We start from the raw sequence: 18,949 nt of genomic DNA, 5'->3' as shown, positions 1-18,949 counted from the left end.
TACGTAATACAACTTCATATGTATAGGAGAGTTTAGTACAGTGAAGTATCATAGATGGCACTTCCATGTAACCTAAAGTTTAAAACTTATCGTTAATGTTATAGTTATACATGATCTGTGTTATTTGTATTTACAGTGTTATATTAATTTATTATTTTATCTAAAATTTATTATATATCCATAATAACCATACAAATTAATTGGTTCTTCTAAAATAACGGTGAATACTTTACTTATATTTTATTTCACTCGCTAACAACTTTATTGTGTTTGTATTCAATTAAGTTTTATCACCATTTTTGGACACATAGGCTTAGAAAAATGAATGTTGATTTACAAACTGAATTTTTGCCACTTTATAGATATTTTGAAATTATTATTATTCCAATAAATTCATTTTTGAAAATATAAATCATATATCATATAAAATATACAGATGAGATGTATCAGATTTATTAAAAAATTTAAGATATTCTTATTTGTATCTATATGAATACATTAAATTTATTTATGATTCCAGACTTGCATCATATAATAATTTATACAATTTGAAAGAAAAAATTGAAAAAAATGGGTGGAATTTGTTTTCAGTAGAGTTAAGGGCAGAAACATGGAAAAGAATAATGAATTTTTATTTTTTGACCAACATGATTATGTTCCTTACAATTTTGATACCAATACTCGTGGTTTGCCGATAAGTAAAGATGTGGATTTGCCTTCGAACTTATTGGAAACTTCCAACAACTTTTCACAGAATGAATGCAATTTACCAGTGATAATTCAAGATTTGGATTTGTCATTGAGTCTACTGGAAAAAGATGATAACAAAGTTAATAAAAATAAACTACATGGAGAAAATAGTTCTTTATTTAATATAAAATACATTATTGAAGATGAAAAATCTGTAAAATTATGGGAGTGTGGATTTTGTAAGTATATCTATTAGTTTATTACTATTATAAAAAAAAGTGACATGCACAATCACAATTATGATTATTTATTAATATTTTATTGCCATTTAGTTGTTGCTTACATTTAACGGCTTTGCTTCTATATAGATCTATTTTTTTATTTCTTTCATCTTTTATTTCAATTTTTTGTGTATTTTTCTTTTTTTCTGCTATTAATTATTCAACTACCAGAAAGTAGTATTTGGTATGCTGAACGGAAAATAGCAATTAACTAAGAGTGAAGAAAATAAACCAAAATATTCAACAAAGCAATTAAGCAGTAAAAAAATATCAGAAAATTAATAATCAACCACTTGAAGACTATCAAGTTTCATGATTCCCCTGGTAAACTCAAGTTATTCCTTGTGGAGAGCTACCAAAAATTTAAAAAGGGGTACAACTGACGTTTCCACCCCTGAAAGATTAAATAGGTAGATGGGCTTCAAATATTACTCAAAAATTAATAATCATTCATTTTAAGAATATATAGTATCATTATCCCCTTGCTAAATCCAAATTGATCCTTAGGGAAACTTAACAAAATTTTAAAAAGGGCTACAACTGAGATTTCCACCTGTGAACAATTCCACAGACAATGTAATTGTGAGTGTTGGTGTAAACATAGTGTTTGGTTTCTTTTTTCCCGAACATTGTCTTATTAAAGGCAGTCAATATTTAATTTGTTTTTTCACTCTGTTCGCTCTCTAAATCTATTTTTCCACCTTCTGCGAAAATTACTTCCAAGTTATGGCAAGAAATAACTGGATTAAAGGGGACTGATCCACCCCAATAAGATAATCTAGATAATATAATTGAGACGCAACCTCATTAGGGGTGTTGAGCTGTTATTATTATTGATATTATATAAATATTTTTATTAGTACTTTATCAATTTCAAGTACATTTTTTCAAGGTTTTTAACTGCTTTTGGATAATTTTTCTTGTATAGCTTAACTTAAGATATTTTAAAGATAACCAAACAAAAAAAAGGAATTTTCCAGCATGCATAGTTGCAGTATTTTCATAAAACTCTTCCTAGCATTTTATTCATATTTCAATCAATTTATACAGAGTCATGACAAATCATTTACACAGCGTTTCCTAATGAATCAGTGTATCTATTGGTGAAAACCTCACTAAAATTCATTTAGAGACACTGCAGAGGACTTCTTTATAATATGTAGTGAGTTTTTAAACAAGAATATGTTTTTAATTATTATTCGAACAAGTTTGAAGCCTCGTATATCCAATACCGTGATTCGAATCAACTTTCTGATTTTTTTCAACATACCTCCAACCTATAACAATACCTCTATAAAATTTAATTCCAATATTCCAATTATTTCGGCCTTAGTGATTTTTTGAACAAACATATGTTTTTGATTATTCGAACAAGTTTCAAGCCTTGTATAACCAATACTGTGACTCCAATCAACGTTCTGATTTTTTTCAACATACCTCCAACCTATAACAACACATTTGTAAAATTCCAGTCCAATATTCCAATTATTTCGGCTCGTAAAGCATAAAGTTCTTCAAAATATTTTTTTTTTTATACAACCCTGCATAAAGTACGTACTTTGGACATGCTTTAGAGTGCGTAAAACACACTATAAGTAGTAATACGTGAAGAAATTATTATTAATATCTCCGTAGCATAATTGCTAGAATACGAGACTCACATCCAGTAGGTCCCAGGCTCAAGTCGCGCTCATTTCACTTTTTATTTTATGTGGTAATAATTTTTTTTAGGCGGCATTTGTGCATACCGAAGAGAAAAGACGATATAAATATTATTGCCAATTGAATTCTTTTGTTATTTTGTTAATTTGTTCCAGTTTTAATTAAAATGTTCAAAATATTAATAAATACATAATATCTTTTATCAGGAATCGATGAAAGCGTTAAAGTTTCTTCTGACGAAAAATTGAACATTTTCGTCTCTTGTGATTGTAGCATTCGTCAAAAAAAGGCTACTTTACACACTGTTACATAAAAAACTTTTTTAGGTAAAAAAATGTTTCATTATCAATATATGTTAATGAGACATTTGCCAACACACACCAATGAAAGGAAGTTCCAATGCCTTACCTGTGGTAAAGGTATGATTATTTTTTAATATGAAAACATATTTTCATAAAATCCTTTGAAATATTCATGTATCCAATTTGTTTCGAAAATGATTCAAACCTAACGGGATACGAGCCCGAAATGTACTTGTTTCCTTTTCGAAATCAGTGTTTCAATTATTGATACCTCCTTCAAATCCTATTCCAACCCTTTTAGCTTTCCGACAGATGTCAACCCTTTCCCAACACAGAGCGATCCATTCTACCGAGCGACCGTACGTATGCGAATTTTGCAAAAAGAGTTATAATCGTAAATCCGCTTTGTTTTCCCATAGAAAAACACATACTGATCCCAAACCCCATAGATGTCATTTGTGTCCCAGAGCATTTCACATAAAAGGTAAGGGTGTCAATTCGCTGAAATATTTGTCATATTTCAACGATTTATTCAAAAATTTGAGGCAACAGACTCAACCCTTTGCACTCGTATGTTGTCATAGAGACGAAAGTCTCTAAAGACGATAATTAGGTTATCTAAACCCGCGTCCCTGAAGGTAAACTTAGTCTCCGAGGACGATAACATGGTTATCGAAACGCGCGTCACTGAAGGTAAACTCAGTCTCCGAATACGATAACTTGGTTATCGAAACGCGCGTCAGACAGTGTAGTGTTGGTGAGTGTTGGTGTAGTGGTTGTGTAAACAGTGTATTTAGTATGAATTCGACCAACAGTTCCAGAAATTCCAACGCAACTAAAAAAACTTTTTTGTCTTAATCTTTATTTTATCATTTTTTGTGTGATAAACAAGTTTTCTTGAAAACCCCGCCAAGAATTATATTTGTTCACTTCGACAAAAAGTGCGCCTTAGTTTTCGGTTATTATTGGGTCTTCGTAGTATATACGAGTGCAAAGGGTTTAATCTCCCTTATTTTATTCAAATATGAAGATTATTTTGGGCACATTTTATGATAAAGATTAATGTTATCTTCAAAATGTGTCTTAATTTTTTTTGTAACTCTTCTAGGCAACTTACAAGCTCATATTTATACTCATACCAATGAAATACGATACAAATGTGATGTATGTGGGAAAGGGTTTATCCAAATGTCAAATTTGATGCGTCACAGAGTTAAGGTAATTTTAATCAACATTTTTTACACACCCAGTATAATGGTTTTATCACTTTGTTACAAGCTTGTCAGTCTATAGTTTCTGTTTATTAATTTTCACCTAATGAATATAATCATAAAATTTTTTAGAGTTCCAATTTTTAAAAGAAGAATTTCTTTCCTAAAATATTAATAGCTGCAGGTCATCTGTTTCATAGTTTACTTTCTGTGTACTCATGTTGATTTCTGATGTTCTTAATTCATCAATTAACCAATTTTTACGTTTCGCGTTTTGATATTCAATTTACAGTCTTCAGAGATAAAAAAACTGCTGTATACTAAAACCTGGTTATCAAAACGCGAGTCAGATAGTGTCTTCCCGTACGGGGCTGTCAAAAAACCATTAGACGCGAGAGAGGTAGATAAGACAATTTCCAGATGAATGGCACAACTACTTTCCTATAAAACAGCAGAAATGAAAGTAGGACAAGATACCGTTTGCATCCTGTTGAGGATACGCCTACAACATAATAATCTACTCAAGAGGCAGCTTTAAGAATATACTCTGTGGCATGGTTCAAAGAGGATTCAACTATACTAAAAGATGGGGTGTCTAAATGCCAACCTAATTACCTTTACTGGGAAGAAAAAACTCAACCTCAAGCCCTGATATTACACAGAAACTTCGGGGCTGGGAAAAATTGGGGTTGTAATCCAATTGTAGATATACACGGCAATTGTGCGACCAATCATCACATATAGGGTACTCTGAATGCCACAAGGAACAATCTCTCGAATTTACAAAGACTGGCTTGCATATGTGCAACCAGGAACTTGATATTATATGTTTAGAGACGGAATCACCAAGGAAAAACCGTCGTTAAAAAATTATCAAACTATGAGGAGTGGGATTATTAGATCAGCTGTAAAAACTGCGCGCCTCAACGTTAGTAATAACGCAAGGCAATTTCTTATTTAAAAAAAGCAAAAGTCGTAACTACGATTATTTTACATAAATGTTGAAATTGAAATGTTTGGAGGAAGTTAAGGTATTAAGGTAATATTTTAACAACGAATTTTATCTTTAATTACGATAATATGGCAAGCAAAATGATTTAAAAATGTTGTTTCTGGTATTTTTTCTAATTATCATCGACTTCCTATCCAACATCCATTTCTTGGACAATAGGAGTGAACAATAAATAATTTTTACTCATTTTTATCATGATGAATAAGTGCATCATTTGATTTTCTTAATGCTCGTGGAGGACCCCAGAAACCAAAGTATCTGACTACTCCAGAGAGGTATAGCAGCTCAGTCTCGTCGAAAATAATTTTAATTTCCTCGTGGAAATTCTTTAATCGCAATTTAACGCCGTCAATCGGTTGTCCAGTTCGAGTTTTTGGGATGGTGTTCGGGATCCGGGGCTCGTGCTGTCTTTTAACAATAAATTACCCCGAGGAGCGCGAGCTCCTAACTATTTTGTCGCAGAGTTGCGTTTTTAGGCTGCCGCAGGTTCACACCTCCGAGGGGTTGTCGAGTTCGAGTCTTTGGGGTGATTTTTGGGTTATGGGACTCGTGTATCTTTTAGCGAATAATTAGCAGTAAACTATCGGGTTTCAATGGGTTTCACCGTTGTTGAAATAATGCATATGGTTGCCGTAACTTGATATACGTCTAATATTGCTTATATGTTTCAATTCAGGGAACATTTTGAAAAAAAATATAATCATAGACAAATATTTCATTTCCTAGATTCATCAAAGAACCGATAAATTCAATTCTGTATCTCAAGCTTGCGATGAATTGTTTCCAAAAATGGATATTTTGAAGCACCGCGAAGAATATGGCTACAAGTTGTTTACTCCATCGCTATCTCATTCACCAGATGAGCAGCTGATGGACAAAACGGAGTAAGTACAATTTCCATTCTCATTATCTACTTTGTATTATTCTCAACATAAATCTAATTGGTCATCAATCCTCTTGTGACTTGGGAAACAAATGAAAATAATGTTTTTTGTAATCGATTAATTTAGTGTCATGAAAAATTTCCATATGATCCTACAGCCGGTTCAGTTGCTAGAAATTGGATTCTGAATAAATAAATTTCGACTTCTTTCCAAAAATCGATGGGCAGAATATTGTAAAGTTGAAAGAAATTCCTCCTAAAGTCTAAGCAATCAAATATGAAATGAATAACAATTTGTTAAGTTGAACATGATCACATTATTGTCTTTATCAGGTTTTTGAAATATTAATTTGACAATTTTTCAACGGTTTCTCCAAGTGTTTTCTAATTTTTCATATTTCTTTGAGTAGTTTTCTTATTTTTGTGATTTGTCGCTGTTTTTTTCTCTTTTACACTGTGTCTGTCTTAATATTTTCAATTGTTTCAAATGTTTTTCAATTTCTTCCATTTAAGATTTCTGAAATTTTTTTTATTTTCATGGTTTTCTGTCAGCTTATTCCTCTTTTTGGCATTTCTTCCCAACATTTGTCTCCTTATTTTATTCTCCACTTCTCCGCAATTAGTATTTTCAGATTTGTGTATTTCTTAATATTTCCTGCCTTTCCTTTTTTAGACCAACCAGAATTTTCAAAATTTCCCTTCGTTGATTATCCTTTCCTCTCTCTTTCAAAACTCTTTCAATAATCTTAACGTATTTCGACAGTTACTTTAGTTAGAAATTTTTTGATATTTCCATTAATTATTCCAAATTTTGTTAATTCTGTCCACATATAACCCAAATATCCCTAAGTTTAACAATTCCTGTCAGCTTTCTTGTCATTCCTGTCATTTCTGTTGGTTTCTCCGTCTTTTCATATCTTGTTTCAATATTTTCAGATTTTTTATATTTCTCGATAATTTTCCCAAATTCATGACATTTTTTCATCAATATTTTCAAATCATTGAGATTTTACATGGGTTTTTATCATTTTTTCTCATTTTATGGCAGTTTCTTCAAACAGGTGACTATTTCTGTTTGGTTTTTCCAGCTTGATCTAATGTTTAGAGTTTCTTATCGGTTTCCTTTGGATTTTCTACCATTTTTTCTAAGCTTAGACACTATTTTGTCATTTTTTTTTCAAATTTTCCACAATTTTTTCTAATTTATGTCTTTTTTTACAATTTTCTACCATATTTTCACATTTTATGACAGTTTCTTCAAATATTTGCGTATTTCTGTTTGGATTTTCCAGTTTCATCTAATGTTTATAGTTTCTTATCGGGTTCCTTTCGGTTTTCCTCAATTTTTAACAAATTTTGTAATTTTTTGTCATTTTTTTCCAATTTTCCACAATTTTGTCTTTTTTTTTAAATATTCCACTATTTTTTCTAATTTATGTTATTTTTTTCAAATTTTCTACCATTTTTTGACATTTTATGACAATTTCTTCAAATATTTGACTATTTCTGTTTGGTGTTTCCAGTTTTATCTAAACATTTTCCTAATTTTTGTCATTTTCTCCCAATTTTCTCCATTTTTCCAGTTTTCAATATTCCCATCAGTTTGCTTCATTTTATAATTTATTATTTTTGTCACATTCTCTAACATCATCATTTCATTGACATACTTTATCAATATTTTACTAGGAATGTTAATTTCTCTCAGCATTATATTATTTTTCAAATATTTCAGTGCATATTTCATAGAAAATTTTTTATAAAAACTAATCCGAACCAATTTTAAAAATTTTCTTTACTTCATACCCATTAATTTTCTTTCGAATTTAGCCATAACGACGGTATTGTTATTGAACCAATCGAAACTGTAGCAATGCGGCGTGCCATTGAATCTAACCGAATTCCATATGCTCTTCTCCATCCCGCTAAAGGAGAACCTGTATTAGTGAAAATTTTACCTGCCGGCGATAAACAAATCTTAGTTCCTGTTATGGCCGACAATTTGAAGAAACACAGTCATATATCGGTTACATCTCAAGGTAACAAAAATATTAACGGTAAATTATTAATGAACCTTAATTGAAATTATTGAAAAAAGTTGGAGAAGATGGTAAACTAGTCGGTGAAACAGTAAAAATGAGGATACCTATAGTAGCGATTTTAAAACAGCAGAGTAACTCCGAAGATCCAATTACAATCTCAATTGCCGATAATGAACCGCACAGAGAACTTTCCGATGAAACTAGAGCCACCGACTTTGAATCAACTTCCTCAGGTTAGTATATTTCAGATGGTGATATAAATTTGCAACATTATTCTTACAGGTAGATATTGTAGTATAAAACTTACCTTAAATCCATTCTTAATAATATGTACCATTTTTATGGACAAGCTTAGCACCCCAACATCAAACATATATCTAACAGTACCATGTTTATATACACCAATGGAATTGATCTAACCTAATACATGGAAACAGCATGAATATTGGAAATTAAAATTATTCCTTGCCGAGGCCAAGGCAGGGCGACGCGAGTGCCATCTTGACAACAAGGCGTCGGCCATGTTGTTGATGCGTTTGGAGGAGACAGGTCATACCAGAGCGTAGCTAGTGATTATTGTTCGATAAAATGAACTATTACTTTTTTGAAAGGATATGTAATTACAAACGACTTGATTAAATATTGGACCAATTTCACCAAATTTCTTACGACGTTAATAATTGTAATTTAAAATTAACAATGTGCGAATTAATGCCGGGATATCACTTGCTCTACTTGTAATGCAAATGACCTCAATGTGGATCATAATTCATATATCTTAATTTATATCATGGCCTTCTCCATTACTACAACACACCTAGTAATTAATTCTCAAATTAAACTTTCCCTTATGATGGAGAAAACACTTTCCGAAACTTGGATTTATTATAGTTTAATGAAGTGTTCTCATTTTCCAATATTTGCTGCAATCTCCAATATATTGATTACTGGGATCACGGTTTAAACCGCGTTGGAATTTTGAAAATTCTCGACGATTCGTCTCACACTTTGAAGCCATTATCAAAAAACTGAACTGTGGTCTGAATCTGCCTACTTAACGCAACGAATCACCGAGGAAATAAAAATATGTTGGTCAAAGTGGTATTGGAAATAAGTGGATGAAGAAGGTGTTTCTAGGTTGACGGTAATCTCTGACTATCGTCTCTTGTGTTCATAAAGTTTGGCGGTTTCTCTATATCGATAACTTCTTGAATAATCCTGGACTATACTGATTTGGTTCCTTGGAAGCAGCTCAAAAAACACAACATCTTTGTAATCCCACCAAACTGACTGCATGAGCTTTTTTATTGTTTTTCAGCTTTTGATGTGGTTTGTGCAGGTTCATTGAGTTAGTTCCATGATTGTTTTCGAATTATGTTCCTGTACAGGACTCATTTATCATCACTAGTGATAATTCTTTTCAAGAAAGGGTCGGCTTAAGGTGCTTATCGCAAATGTTGATACTTTTTGCTTCTTCAATTCGTGGGGTACCCAAGTATCAAGCTCCTCAACTAGCCCCTAGACATTTTAAGGGTTTTCCAATTATATGCGAAACATGTGGCCTCTTCGCAACCTCTCCAAAAGTTATATGACGATCCTCTTCAATTATGACTTTGATTTGATCGTTATAAACTTCAGTAGGCCGACCAGAATTCTGACAGGTGCGCTTCGTTAAGCACTAGCAAGTTATTCAAAAAATAAAGCAACGCTCTCTATCAGTAAAAAGCGGTAGTACTCAGTTATAACCTTATAGAATAACCGGATTGTTTGTAAACAGTAATGTGCTATTAAATTGACTGACTTCCAAACACACTTTTCATTTTAACAATTTTTTTACAGGACCAACAATTGATGATGTATTTAATGAAAACGAAGATTTCTTCCCTGAAGGAAACTATATGATTACAAAACCGACGGAATTTCTAAATTGAAAATTTCGTAACTTTTTATGATCTAGAACAGGGATGGGGAAACTTTTTTCTTCGCGTGCCAATTTTTGCTAAGGAAATATATGGCGGATCAAGTTGAGGCTTTACATTATTTACTAAAATAAAAATAAGGCCATAATTTTTCTGCAATACTAATTTATTGTGCAATATTAGAAAATAACATTTTTAATAGCATTTAATTAATTGAACTTTAATTAGCTGCGAAGTAGAAGGTTGGTTTTTTTGGGAACATGTGACATGTGGAACTGTTTTTGTTTCTGCATGACTTCATCATAATCCGGCTCCATTTGTGATGCTGAAATTTTTAACAATGAAAGAAGGAGGTCATCTGAAAAGCTATTACGAAGACAATTTTTTCATTATTGAAAACGTTTGTTCGCACAAATAGCTTGTACCAAACGTAGCCATTATTTTCTTAGCGTGGGAAACTATATTTGGGTATTGTGTCCTAGATAAGGACTTATAAAATTCCAATTTACTGGTGTTCAAAAATAGTTGCTTCAAATGGGTAGTGCGTTCGACGACAGTCGGACTTACGGGTTTTATGCTCGACGTGTAATGCGTTTACTGCCAATTCATGAGAATGTAATTTCTGATAAAAAAAATTGTACTTAATTTTTGTTTGCTGGTCGCGGGCTAGATTTCAACGCTTTGCGTAGTTTCCCCATCCCTGATCTAGAAGAATACAATTTTAGTGTTTTTATATTCAATAGTTTTAACTCTAACAATATATACCTTGAATTATTTGACCTTATGTTTAAAATGTACTTTTAAATATAGTAACAACAAGAAAATTTTGTTCAGCTTCGCTTGAGAATTGAATGTTTTTTTTATGTTTTAAATATCACTTTTTGATACAGTACCAATGTAATCATTTATATTTATAGGAAAAAGTCGATTATAAAATATCTAATATTAAATTTGCTTTAACACTAGATATGGATGCTCCCACATCACAACCCTTAATTTTGTCATATATCAATCTTCAAATTTAAGGATGCACCAAGTGGGTTGAAGGTTTTTCTCTTTACATTGACATATCTTTAAAAAGAAGATTGTTGTTGTTTGTTCCTTATAAACAAAACTAAAAATTGCAATGCAAGAGTTATAGTTACTTAACTGCCTTAACTAGAAAATACGAGAACAACTAAATACAAATGTAACTGTCATAGAATCGGTTGGCGGGAAAAATGTATTTCCTATCGCGTGACGTCAAAACAATCGGTTGGCGGGAAAAATTCTTTAAGGGCCGTCGGTTGGCGGGAAAACGTCTGGTTTACGTGGCGGTAGGTTATAGAAAAATGCATGGTTCGAGTCACGTGGCCGTTCATCTATTAAAAGACTTTGTTGGTTGACATTGACAAGGCCAAAAATCGCCGAAGTTCCCCATATCTTCAACAAGACTCAACTCGTTGGAGAGCGATTGTATGGGTGACCTACGGGATGATATCAAAATGGAATTATTGTTTGGTTTTCCAAGTGATTACTCTGTTAAAAAGCGTCAAACATTCAATTCGAAGCAACTCTCAATGAAATTACTTAGAATTGACATCAAAATTCTCTTACAAAAACGTTAAAAACTCAACGAATTTATGATATAATAAATTTTGAAATGAAAATCTCGAAACACCCGCAAGATTCTGTGTGAAAAGCTAAACAACAAAACAAACGAATAAGTACAAATGAAGGAAAAATTAATAAAAATAATAGACAGTACTTGATACACATGTTATCAACGTGTCAACGTTAGATGTGTTGAATTCCGCGTGGTATAAATTTCCACACATTCCTCTAAATCGATATTTTCAACCGTATTAATGTCAGTTCTTAAGGTTCACGAGTCTCGGGTTACATTGTTTGCCCCTGTGACGCGAACGCTATTTAGCGGTCATGTACGACAACTGGGCATCGGCCATATGGTTGATGAGTTTGAAATCAAGTGAAAAGAAAGAAACACTATTCAGTTGTATATTGTTCCATAGCATGGAAAGATATAGGGACAAACATAAAATGATTTAGGATAATTGGAAGCAATGAAAATGGAAAAACATTAAGATAAAATGTAATAACAACACAATGGTGCAGCAAGCACAACAAATGGAATACAAACTTTGCCAAGCACTATCACACGTTCCCGTGGCAATACGAGGAGGAAATGCAAGGTTAGGAAGTAAGCAAATTGTGAGCTTCTAAATCCTTGTAATTCTTCATAGCTTCATGGCGGAAAACTAGGTACTCTAGTTTGTGTATTTCAGTCATGCGTAACCACTGGTCTTTATCTTCATCCGTATCTCCGTACCGCAGCTCAAACGGCCCACAACCACACTCCGGAACTTTCTCAATTTCTTACTAAATCCCCTCAAAAAAGCCATATTTCATCAAACAATAATCACTAGCTATGCTCCGGTACGTCCTCTCTTCACGAAACGTATCAACAACATGGCCGATACAATGTTGTCTTGACTGCTCAATAGATGGAGCCTGCGTCGCCTTGCCGAGACCTCGCGCATCCTAAGAATGGCCAGTATAGTTAAATATGATAAAGATTGTTGGAGCGTAGAATTCCTCAAATACTTTTTGATGCGGGTCAATACACTGAAAGATTGTTCTGCCGTTCCAGTGGACATAGGGATAGCCAAAAACAGTAACGGAAGCTTAAAAATTTTCAGATTTGAATTGAGAAACCGAATTCGGCACAAGATGACGAACACTTTATCAATTTGGTCTGAATCATACTTCAAACCAAACAAAAAACTCACAACAAAACATGCTTCTTTGATGCTGTCTTGTTCTTCATTGAAGCCGTCAACACTAATTTCATGTTGTAAAGTAGAGCCAACTGGTTTTTTTCAAACGTGACCTAATGTTTTCACTCAGTATATATAACAAAAGGTAGTACACCAGATTTAAAAAATACACTTTAGGTGAATCATATTCAGGATGGACATCTCTTCCTCCTATTTTATGTGGAAGTTTTATTTGTGCGCTCACCTGTTGGCAACGCAAAGCCGTGTTTTTCACAATAAACAAGTGCTCCAGTAAAAAACTTTTCGAACTCTTCTTCATTCCTAAAACTATTTATGTACTAGTTTCGACTTTTATACCATCTGAAATGTAAATGCAGAAACTAGTCTACAAGTGTATTTCATTTATTTTTATGTAGAAATAAATTGTTATTGTTAATTTTGTAGTTTTGTTTTTTTTAATCTATTTACACGAATTAACTACCGAAACGGTAAACCTCATGAACTTCGTTTTTTCTTTAGAGCTGAATTCACTCCACTCGCCCCTCTAGAAAAAGGGCCCCTCACCACTTCTAGATGGTTCTATGATACAAAAAGTAAATAATGTAATTATATTTTCTCCAGAAAGATGGGTGCGGTAGCCCCTGAACTTACCGTGTGTGCATTTGTTAATAAGGTAAAAATAAAACATGAAGAAAATAAACATATATTTTTGAACAAAATATGGCATACAAAAATAGCTAATTAAAATTTTACATTTTAAGTAATTATAACCGATTTTAATAAAATTCATCTCTTGAATTTCATAATACATCCCTTGCAGTTAGTTTAGTATTAATTATATCCTGCAGCCATCTATTAAAACATTTTGAGTCCTCATAGGTATTTGAGAACAAATGCATCACATTAATATATTTTCAAAGTTATATGAAACATTTATTGAAAGTAATTTTGAAAAATTAACCACAGCTAACACTATACATAATCAAAAGGACACAAAACCCCGAGCAGAACACCAAGGTTACTAGAATAATAGAAGGTTTGTGACATGCGCATGTTTTTCTAAACAAACGATCAGCTGCTAGAACACCACTACGTCATTATGTTTATATTTTAATGTCAAACAGAACCTCACTAACATTATGTTCGAGTTATAAAGATGTGTTATCTCTTGCTGATCTGGCTATACAAACGAATATATTTCTAACTAACGAATTTATTGAGACTGAATGGAAGAAGAACCTATTGAGACTGAATGGAAGAAGAACCGGTGACGTCACTTGTCTACTGCGCATCTTGTTATTGTCAGAAACCTTCTATTATTCTAGCAACCTTGCAGAATACAAAAAATCATCAAGAAAATCTGTGTAATGTATACCAACGTTAAATAATCCAGTTTTCTGGATTTCAGACTTTCAGTTCCATCTAGGGCTCTGAACTTGAATTACAAAAATGATTCAATCTTAGGCCAGCTGCGTTAAGCATCTATGAAGAAATATTTGTTTGGTACATAATTTGAAATTAAAATTTATAATTTTAAAATTAAAAAATGAAAATAAATTGCATACATCACAGAAATGAGTAATTATAATATTTCTTCATCTAATTAAAAACAACAACACACTACCATAACAGTTTTTAAAACCAAAACAAGTCTAGTGGCTTTCGGTCGAAAGTCATTTTGCCTTTGCACAGCGCATGCGCGTCGTTCTTTTTTACCGGCGTCTATAGAAGCTCGTCAGATAGTGTATTGCTCTCTCTTTCTCTCTTCCAAGTGTTTTAGTCATATATGTAATACTTCTATATTGGCAGTTCCAATAAATTAGAAGGTGTTTCGACTAAGTTAAACAAATAGTATATCGTTCCCTCTCTCCTTCGAGCGTTTACGTTAGTTCTGCGCATCTTTTGCGCACATGAAGCATGCGCAGTATAGATAAAGTGTCATGAACGAGAGAGAAAATGAATATTGTCTGCACCGTAACGTAGGGATTGCGTTTTCCCACACTACTATTACATATATGGTTTTAGTCAGTTATGAGCATCATTTGAGCGCATGAAGCAAAATAGCAAACTTCAAAGAGGTAGAACTGTATTTTGCTAAATTCAATAAATAAAAAATTTATTATTCAAGATTTATTATTAGCGTATTTTATAATAAATATTTACCTTTAGAATATTTATCAAAATGAAAAAATAACTTTTTAGAAAACAAATTTTGGAGTTGATTATAAGTCAAATCAAAGAAATTTCGTAAATAAATTTCAAAATTGTCTAATTTAAAAAAAACATTTCTTGACCTAAAAAATAATAAAAATTATGAATAAATGTTTTATTCGTACTATATCTTACAATTTTTTTTGCAAATATGTGATCTGTTCACTTTTTTCTATTCTCAATAAATAGTCCAGATAATGGTATCTTCGGCTGTGTTCTCGTATCAATATTGATTGGATATGTAAGATAAAAAAAAGTTAATTCATAAACTCTTACGCTCGTGTCCTCCTTCGCGTTCAATATAAATATATTACGTGTGATTTATAAACACAAACTTGTGTTCCAACGCCTAGCCAACGTGATACGTGAAGTCGAACGTAACGCCAACGAAAGCTTCAGCGCAAGCGTAGTAGAGTCTATAAATCTAACCGAAGTGTAGAAATCCTATTTCGTGTTATTGAAGATTTAATAGTTCTTCAACTTTAAAATATCTAGAACTAGTTCTCCTAATATTAATCGTTGGCCCACAAGCATTATACATGTGTCCAGATTTTTTAGAAATCCAAATTTGCTTAATTCTAAATATTTTTCTACACTTGAAGAACATGAGTTAAGTAATTGCTTATTGAAAATAAAATATTTATACGTTAAAAAACTACAAACTAAAAATCATCGTAATATTTTTTCAAATTATATTTATCAACAAATATTTAAATACAATTATAACCAGAAAATTATTCCCCAGATTATTTTCCCACTACTGATATTCTAGAAAATTCTCAAGCACGCACAGTATATATAAAGTGTCTCTAAAGAAATAAAATAAATATTCCGAACATTAACGGGTTAACCCGATTCTAATTTCCGAACAGAACTTCTGTTTAGAATTAGTAGGAACTCACATCTAGAATGAGTCAGTTATAAACAGAAATTTTAAATGGAGAATCAATTTACTTTTGTAACAAACGGGTTCAATTCAAATCCAAATCAAGCATACGCAGAAATAAAGTGGCTCGGAAGAGAAGGAAAATAAATATATCTCACGAAAACTTCAAGTTATAATTAATAAAAAATTTTTAAACACAATTATAACCACAAAATTATTCTCCAGATTATTTTCCCACTACTGATATTCTAGAAAATTCTCAAGCACGCACAGTATATATAAAGTGTCTCTAAAGAAATAAAATAAATATTCCGAACATTAACGGGTTAACCCGATTCTAATTTCCGAACAGAACTTCTGTTTAGAATTAGTAGGAACTCACATCTAGAATGAGTCAGTTATAAACAGAAATTTTAAATGGAGAATCAATTTACTTTTGTAACAAACGGGTTCAATTCAAATCCAAATCAAGCATACGCAGAAATAAAGTGGCTCGGAAGAGAAGGAAAATAAATATATCTCACGAAAACTTCAAGTTATAATTAATAAAAAATTTTTAAACACAATTATAACCACAAAATTATACTCCAGATTATTTTCCCACTACTGATATTCTAGAAAATTCTCAAGCACGCACAGTATATATAAAGTGTCTCTAAAGAAATAAAATAAATATTCCGAACATTAACGGGTTAACCCGATTCTAATTTCCGAACAGAACTTCTGTTTAGAATTAGTAGGAACTCACATCTAGAATGAGTCAGTTATAAACAGAAATTTTAAATGGAGAATCAATTTACTTTTGTAACAAACGGGTTCAATTCAAATCCAAATCAAGCATGCGCAGAAATAAAGTGGCTCGGAAGAGAAGGAAAATAAATATATCTCACGAAAACTTCAAGTTATAATTAATAAAAAATTTTTAAACACAATTATAACCACAAAATTATACTCCAGATTATTTTCCCACTACTGATATTCTAGAAAATTCTCAAGCACGCACAGTATATATAAAGTGTCTCTAAAGAAATAAAATAAATATTCCGAACATTAACGGGTTAACCCGATTCTAATTTCCGAACAGAACTTCTGTTTAGAATTAGTAGGAACTCACATCTAGAATGAGTCAGTTATAAACAGAAATTTTAAATGGAGAATCAATTTACTTTTGTAACAAACGGGTTCAATTCAAATCCAAATCAAGCATACGCAGAAATAAAGTGGCTCGGAAGAGAAGGAAAATAAATATATCTCATGAAAACTTCAAGTTATAATTAATAAAAAATTTTTAAACACAATTATAGCCACAAAATTATTCCCCAGATTATTTTCCCACTACTGATATTCTAGAAAATTCTCAAGCACGCACAGTATACATAAAGTGTCTCTAAAGAAATAAAATAAATATTCCGAACATTAACGGGTTAACCCGATTCTAATTTCCGAACAGAACTTTTGTTTAGAATTAGTAGGAACTCACATCTAGAATGAGTCAGTTATAAACAGAAATTTTAAATGGAGAATCAATTTACTTTTGTAACAAACGGGTTCAATTCAAATCCAAATCAAGCATACGCAGAAATAAAGTGGCTCGGAAGAGAAGGAAAATAAATATATCTCACGAAAACTTCAAGTTATAATTAATAAAAAATTTTTAAACACAATTATAACCACAAAATTATTCTCCAGATTATTTTCCCACTACTGATATTCTAGAAAATTCTCAAGCACGCACAGTATATATAAAGTGTCTCTAAAGAAATAAAATAAATATTCCGAACATTAACGGGTTAACCCGATTCTAATTTCCGAACAGAACTTCTGTTTAGAATTAGTAGGAACTCACATCTAGAATGAGTCAGTTATAAACAGAAATTTTAAATGGAGAATCAATTTACTTTTGTAACAAACGGGTTCAATTCAAATCCAAATCAAGCATACGCAGAAATAAAGTGGCTCGGAAGAGAAGGAAAATAAATATATCTCACGAAAACTTCAAGTTATAATTAATAAAAAATTTTTAAACACAATTATAACCACAAAATTATTCTCCAGATTATTTTCCCACTACTGATATTCTAGAAAATTCTCAAGCACGCACAGTATACATAAAGTGTCTCTAAAGAAATAAAATAAATATTCCGAACATTAACGGGTTAACCCGATTCTAATTTCCGAACAGAACTTTTGTTTAGAATTAGTAGGAACTCACATCTAGAATGAGTCAGTTATAAACAGAAATTTTAAATGGAGAATCAATTTACTTTTGTAACAAACGGGTTCAATTCAAATCCAAATCAAGCATACGCAGAAATAAAGTGGCTCGGAAGAGAAGGAAAATAAATATATCTCACGAAAACTTCAAGTTATAATTAATAAAAAATTTTTAAACACAATTATAACCACAAAATTATTCTCCAGATTATTTTCCCACTACTGATATTCTAGAAAATTCTCAAGCACGCACAGTATATATAAAGTGTCTCTAAAGAAATAAAATAAATATTCCGAACATTAACGGGTTAACCCGATTCTAATTTCCGAACAGAACTTCTGTTTAGAATTAGTAGGAACTCACATCTAGAATGAGTCAGTTATAAACAGAAATTTTAAATGGAGAATCAATTTACTTTTGTAACAAACGGGTTCAATTCAAATCCAAATCAAGCATACGCAGAAATAAAGTGGCTCGGAAGAGAAGGAAAATAAATATATCTCACGAAAACTTCAAGTTATAATTAATAAAAAATTTTTAAACACAATTATAACCACAAAATTATTCTCCAGATTATTTTCCCACTACTGATATTCTAGAAAATTCTCAAGCACGCACAGTATACATAAAGTGTCTCTAAAGAAATAAAATAAATATTCCGAACATTAACGGGTTAACCCGATTCTAATTTCCGAACAGAACTTTTGTTTAGAATTAGTAGGAACTCACATCTAGAATGAGTCAGTTATAAACAGAAATTTTAAATGGAGAATCAATTTACTTTTGTAACAAACGGGTTCAATTCAAATCCAAATCAAGCATACGCAGAAATAAAGTGGCTCGGAAGAGAAGGAAAATAAA

At 31.7% G+C, this 18,949-nt stretch overlaps 1 protein-coding gene across 1 annotated transcript; it reads left to right on the top strand.

Moving 5' to 3' along the window:
• The first annotated feature begins 74 nt into the window (after positions 1-74).
• LOC130440580 (zinc finger protein 143-like) lies at positions 75-10,983 on the top strand. The gene is made up of 8 exons (XM_056773834.1): positions 75-220; positions 521-929; positions 2,960-3,052; positions 4,044-4,153; positions 5,885-6,042; positions 7,869-8,077; positions 8,137-8,313; positions 9,920-10,983. Exons 2-8 carry the CDS (start codon positions 611-613, stop codon positions 10,009-10,011), a joined length of 1,158 nt encoding a protein of 385 aa, XP_056629812.1. The 5' UTR covers positions 75-220; positions 521-610; the 3' UTR covers positions 10,012-10,983.
• Positions 10,984-18,949: the final 7,966 nt, after the last annotated feature.

Source organism: Diorhabda sublineata, chromosome 2, assembly GCF_026230105.1.
Source record: "Diorhabda sublineata isolate icDioSubl1.1 chromosome 2, icDioSubl1.1, whole genome shotgun sequence".
In the NCBI taxonomy this organism is placed as follows: domain Eukaryota; kingdom Metazoa; phylum Arthropoda; class Insecta; order Coleoptera; family Chrysomelidae; genus Diorhabda; species Diorhabda sublineata.
The sequence above is the reverse complement of the archived record's forward strand: the minus strand, read 5'-3'. Positions and strand labels throughout refer to the sequence as shown.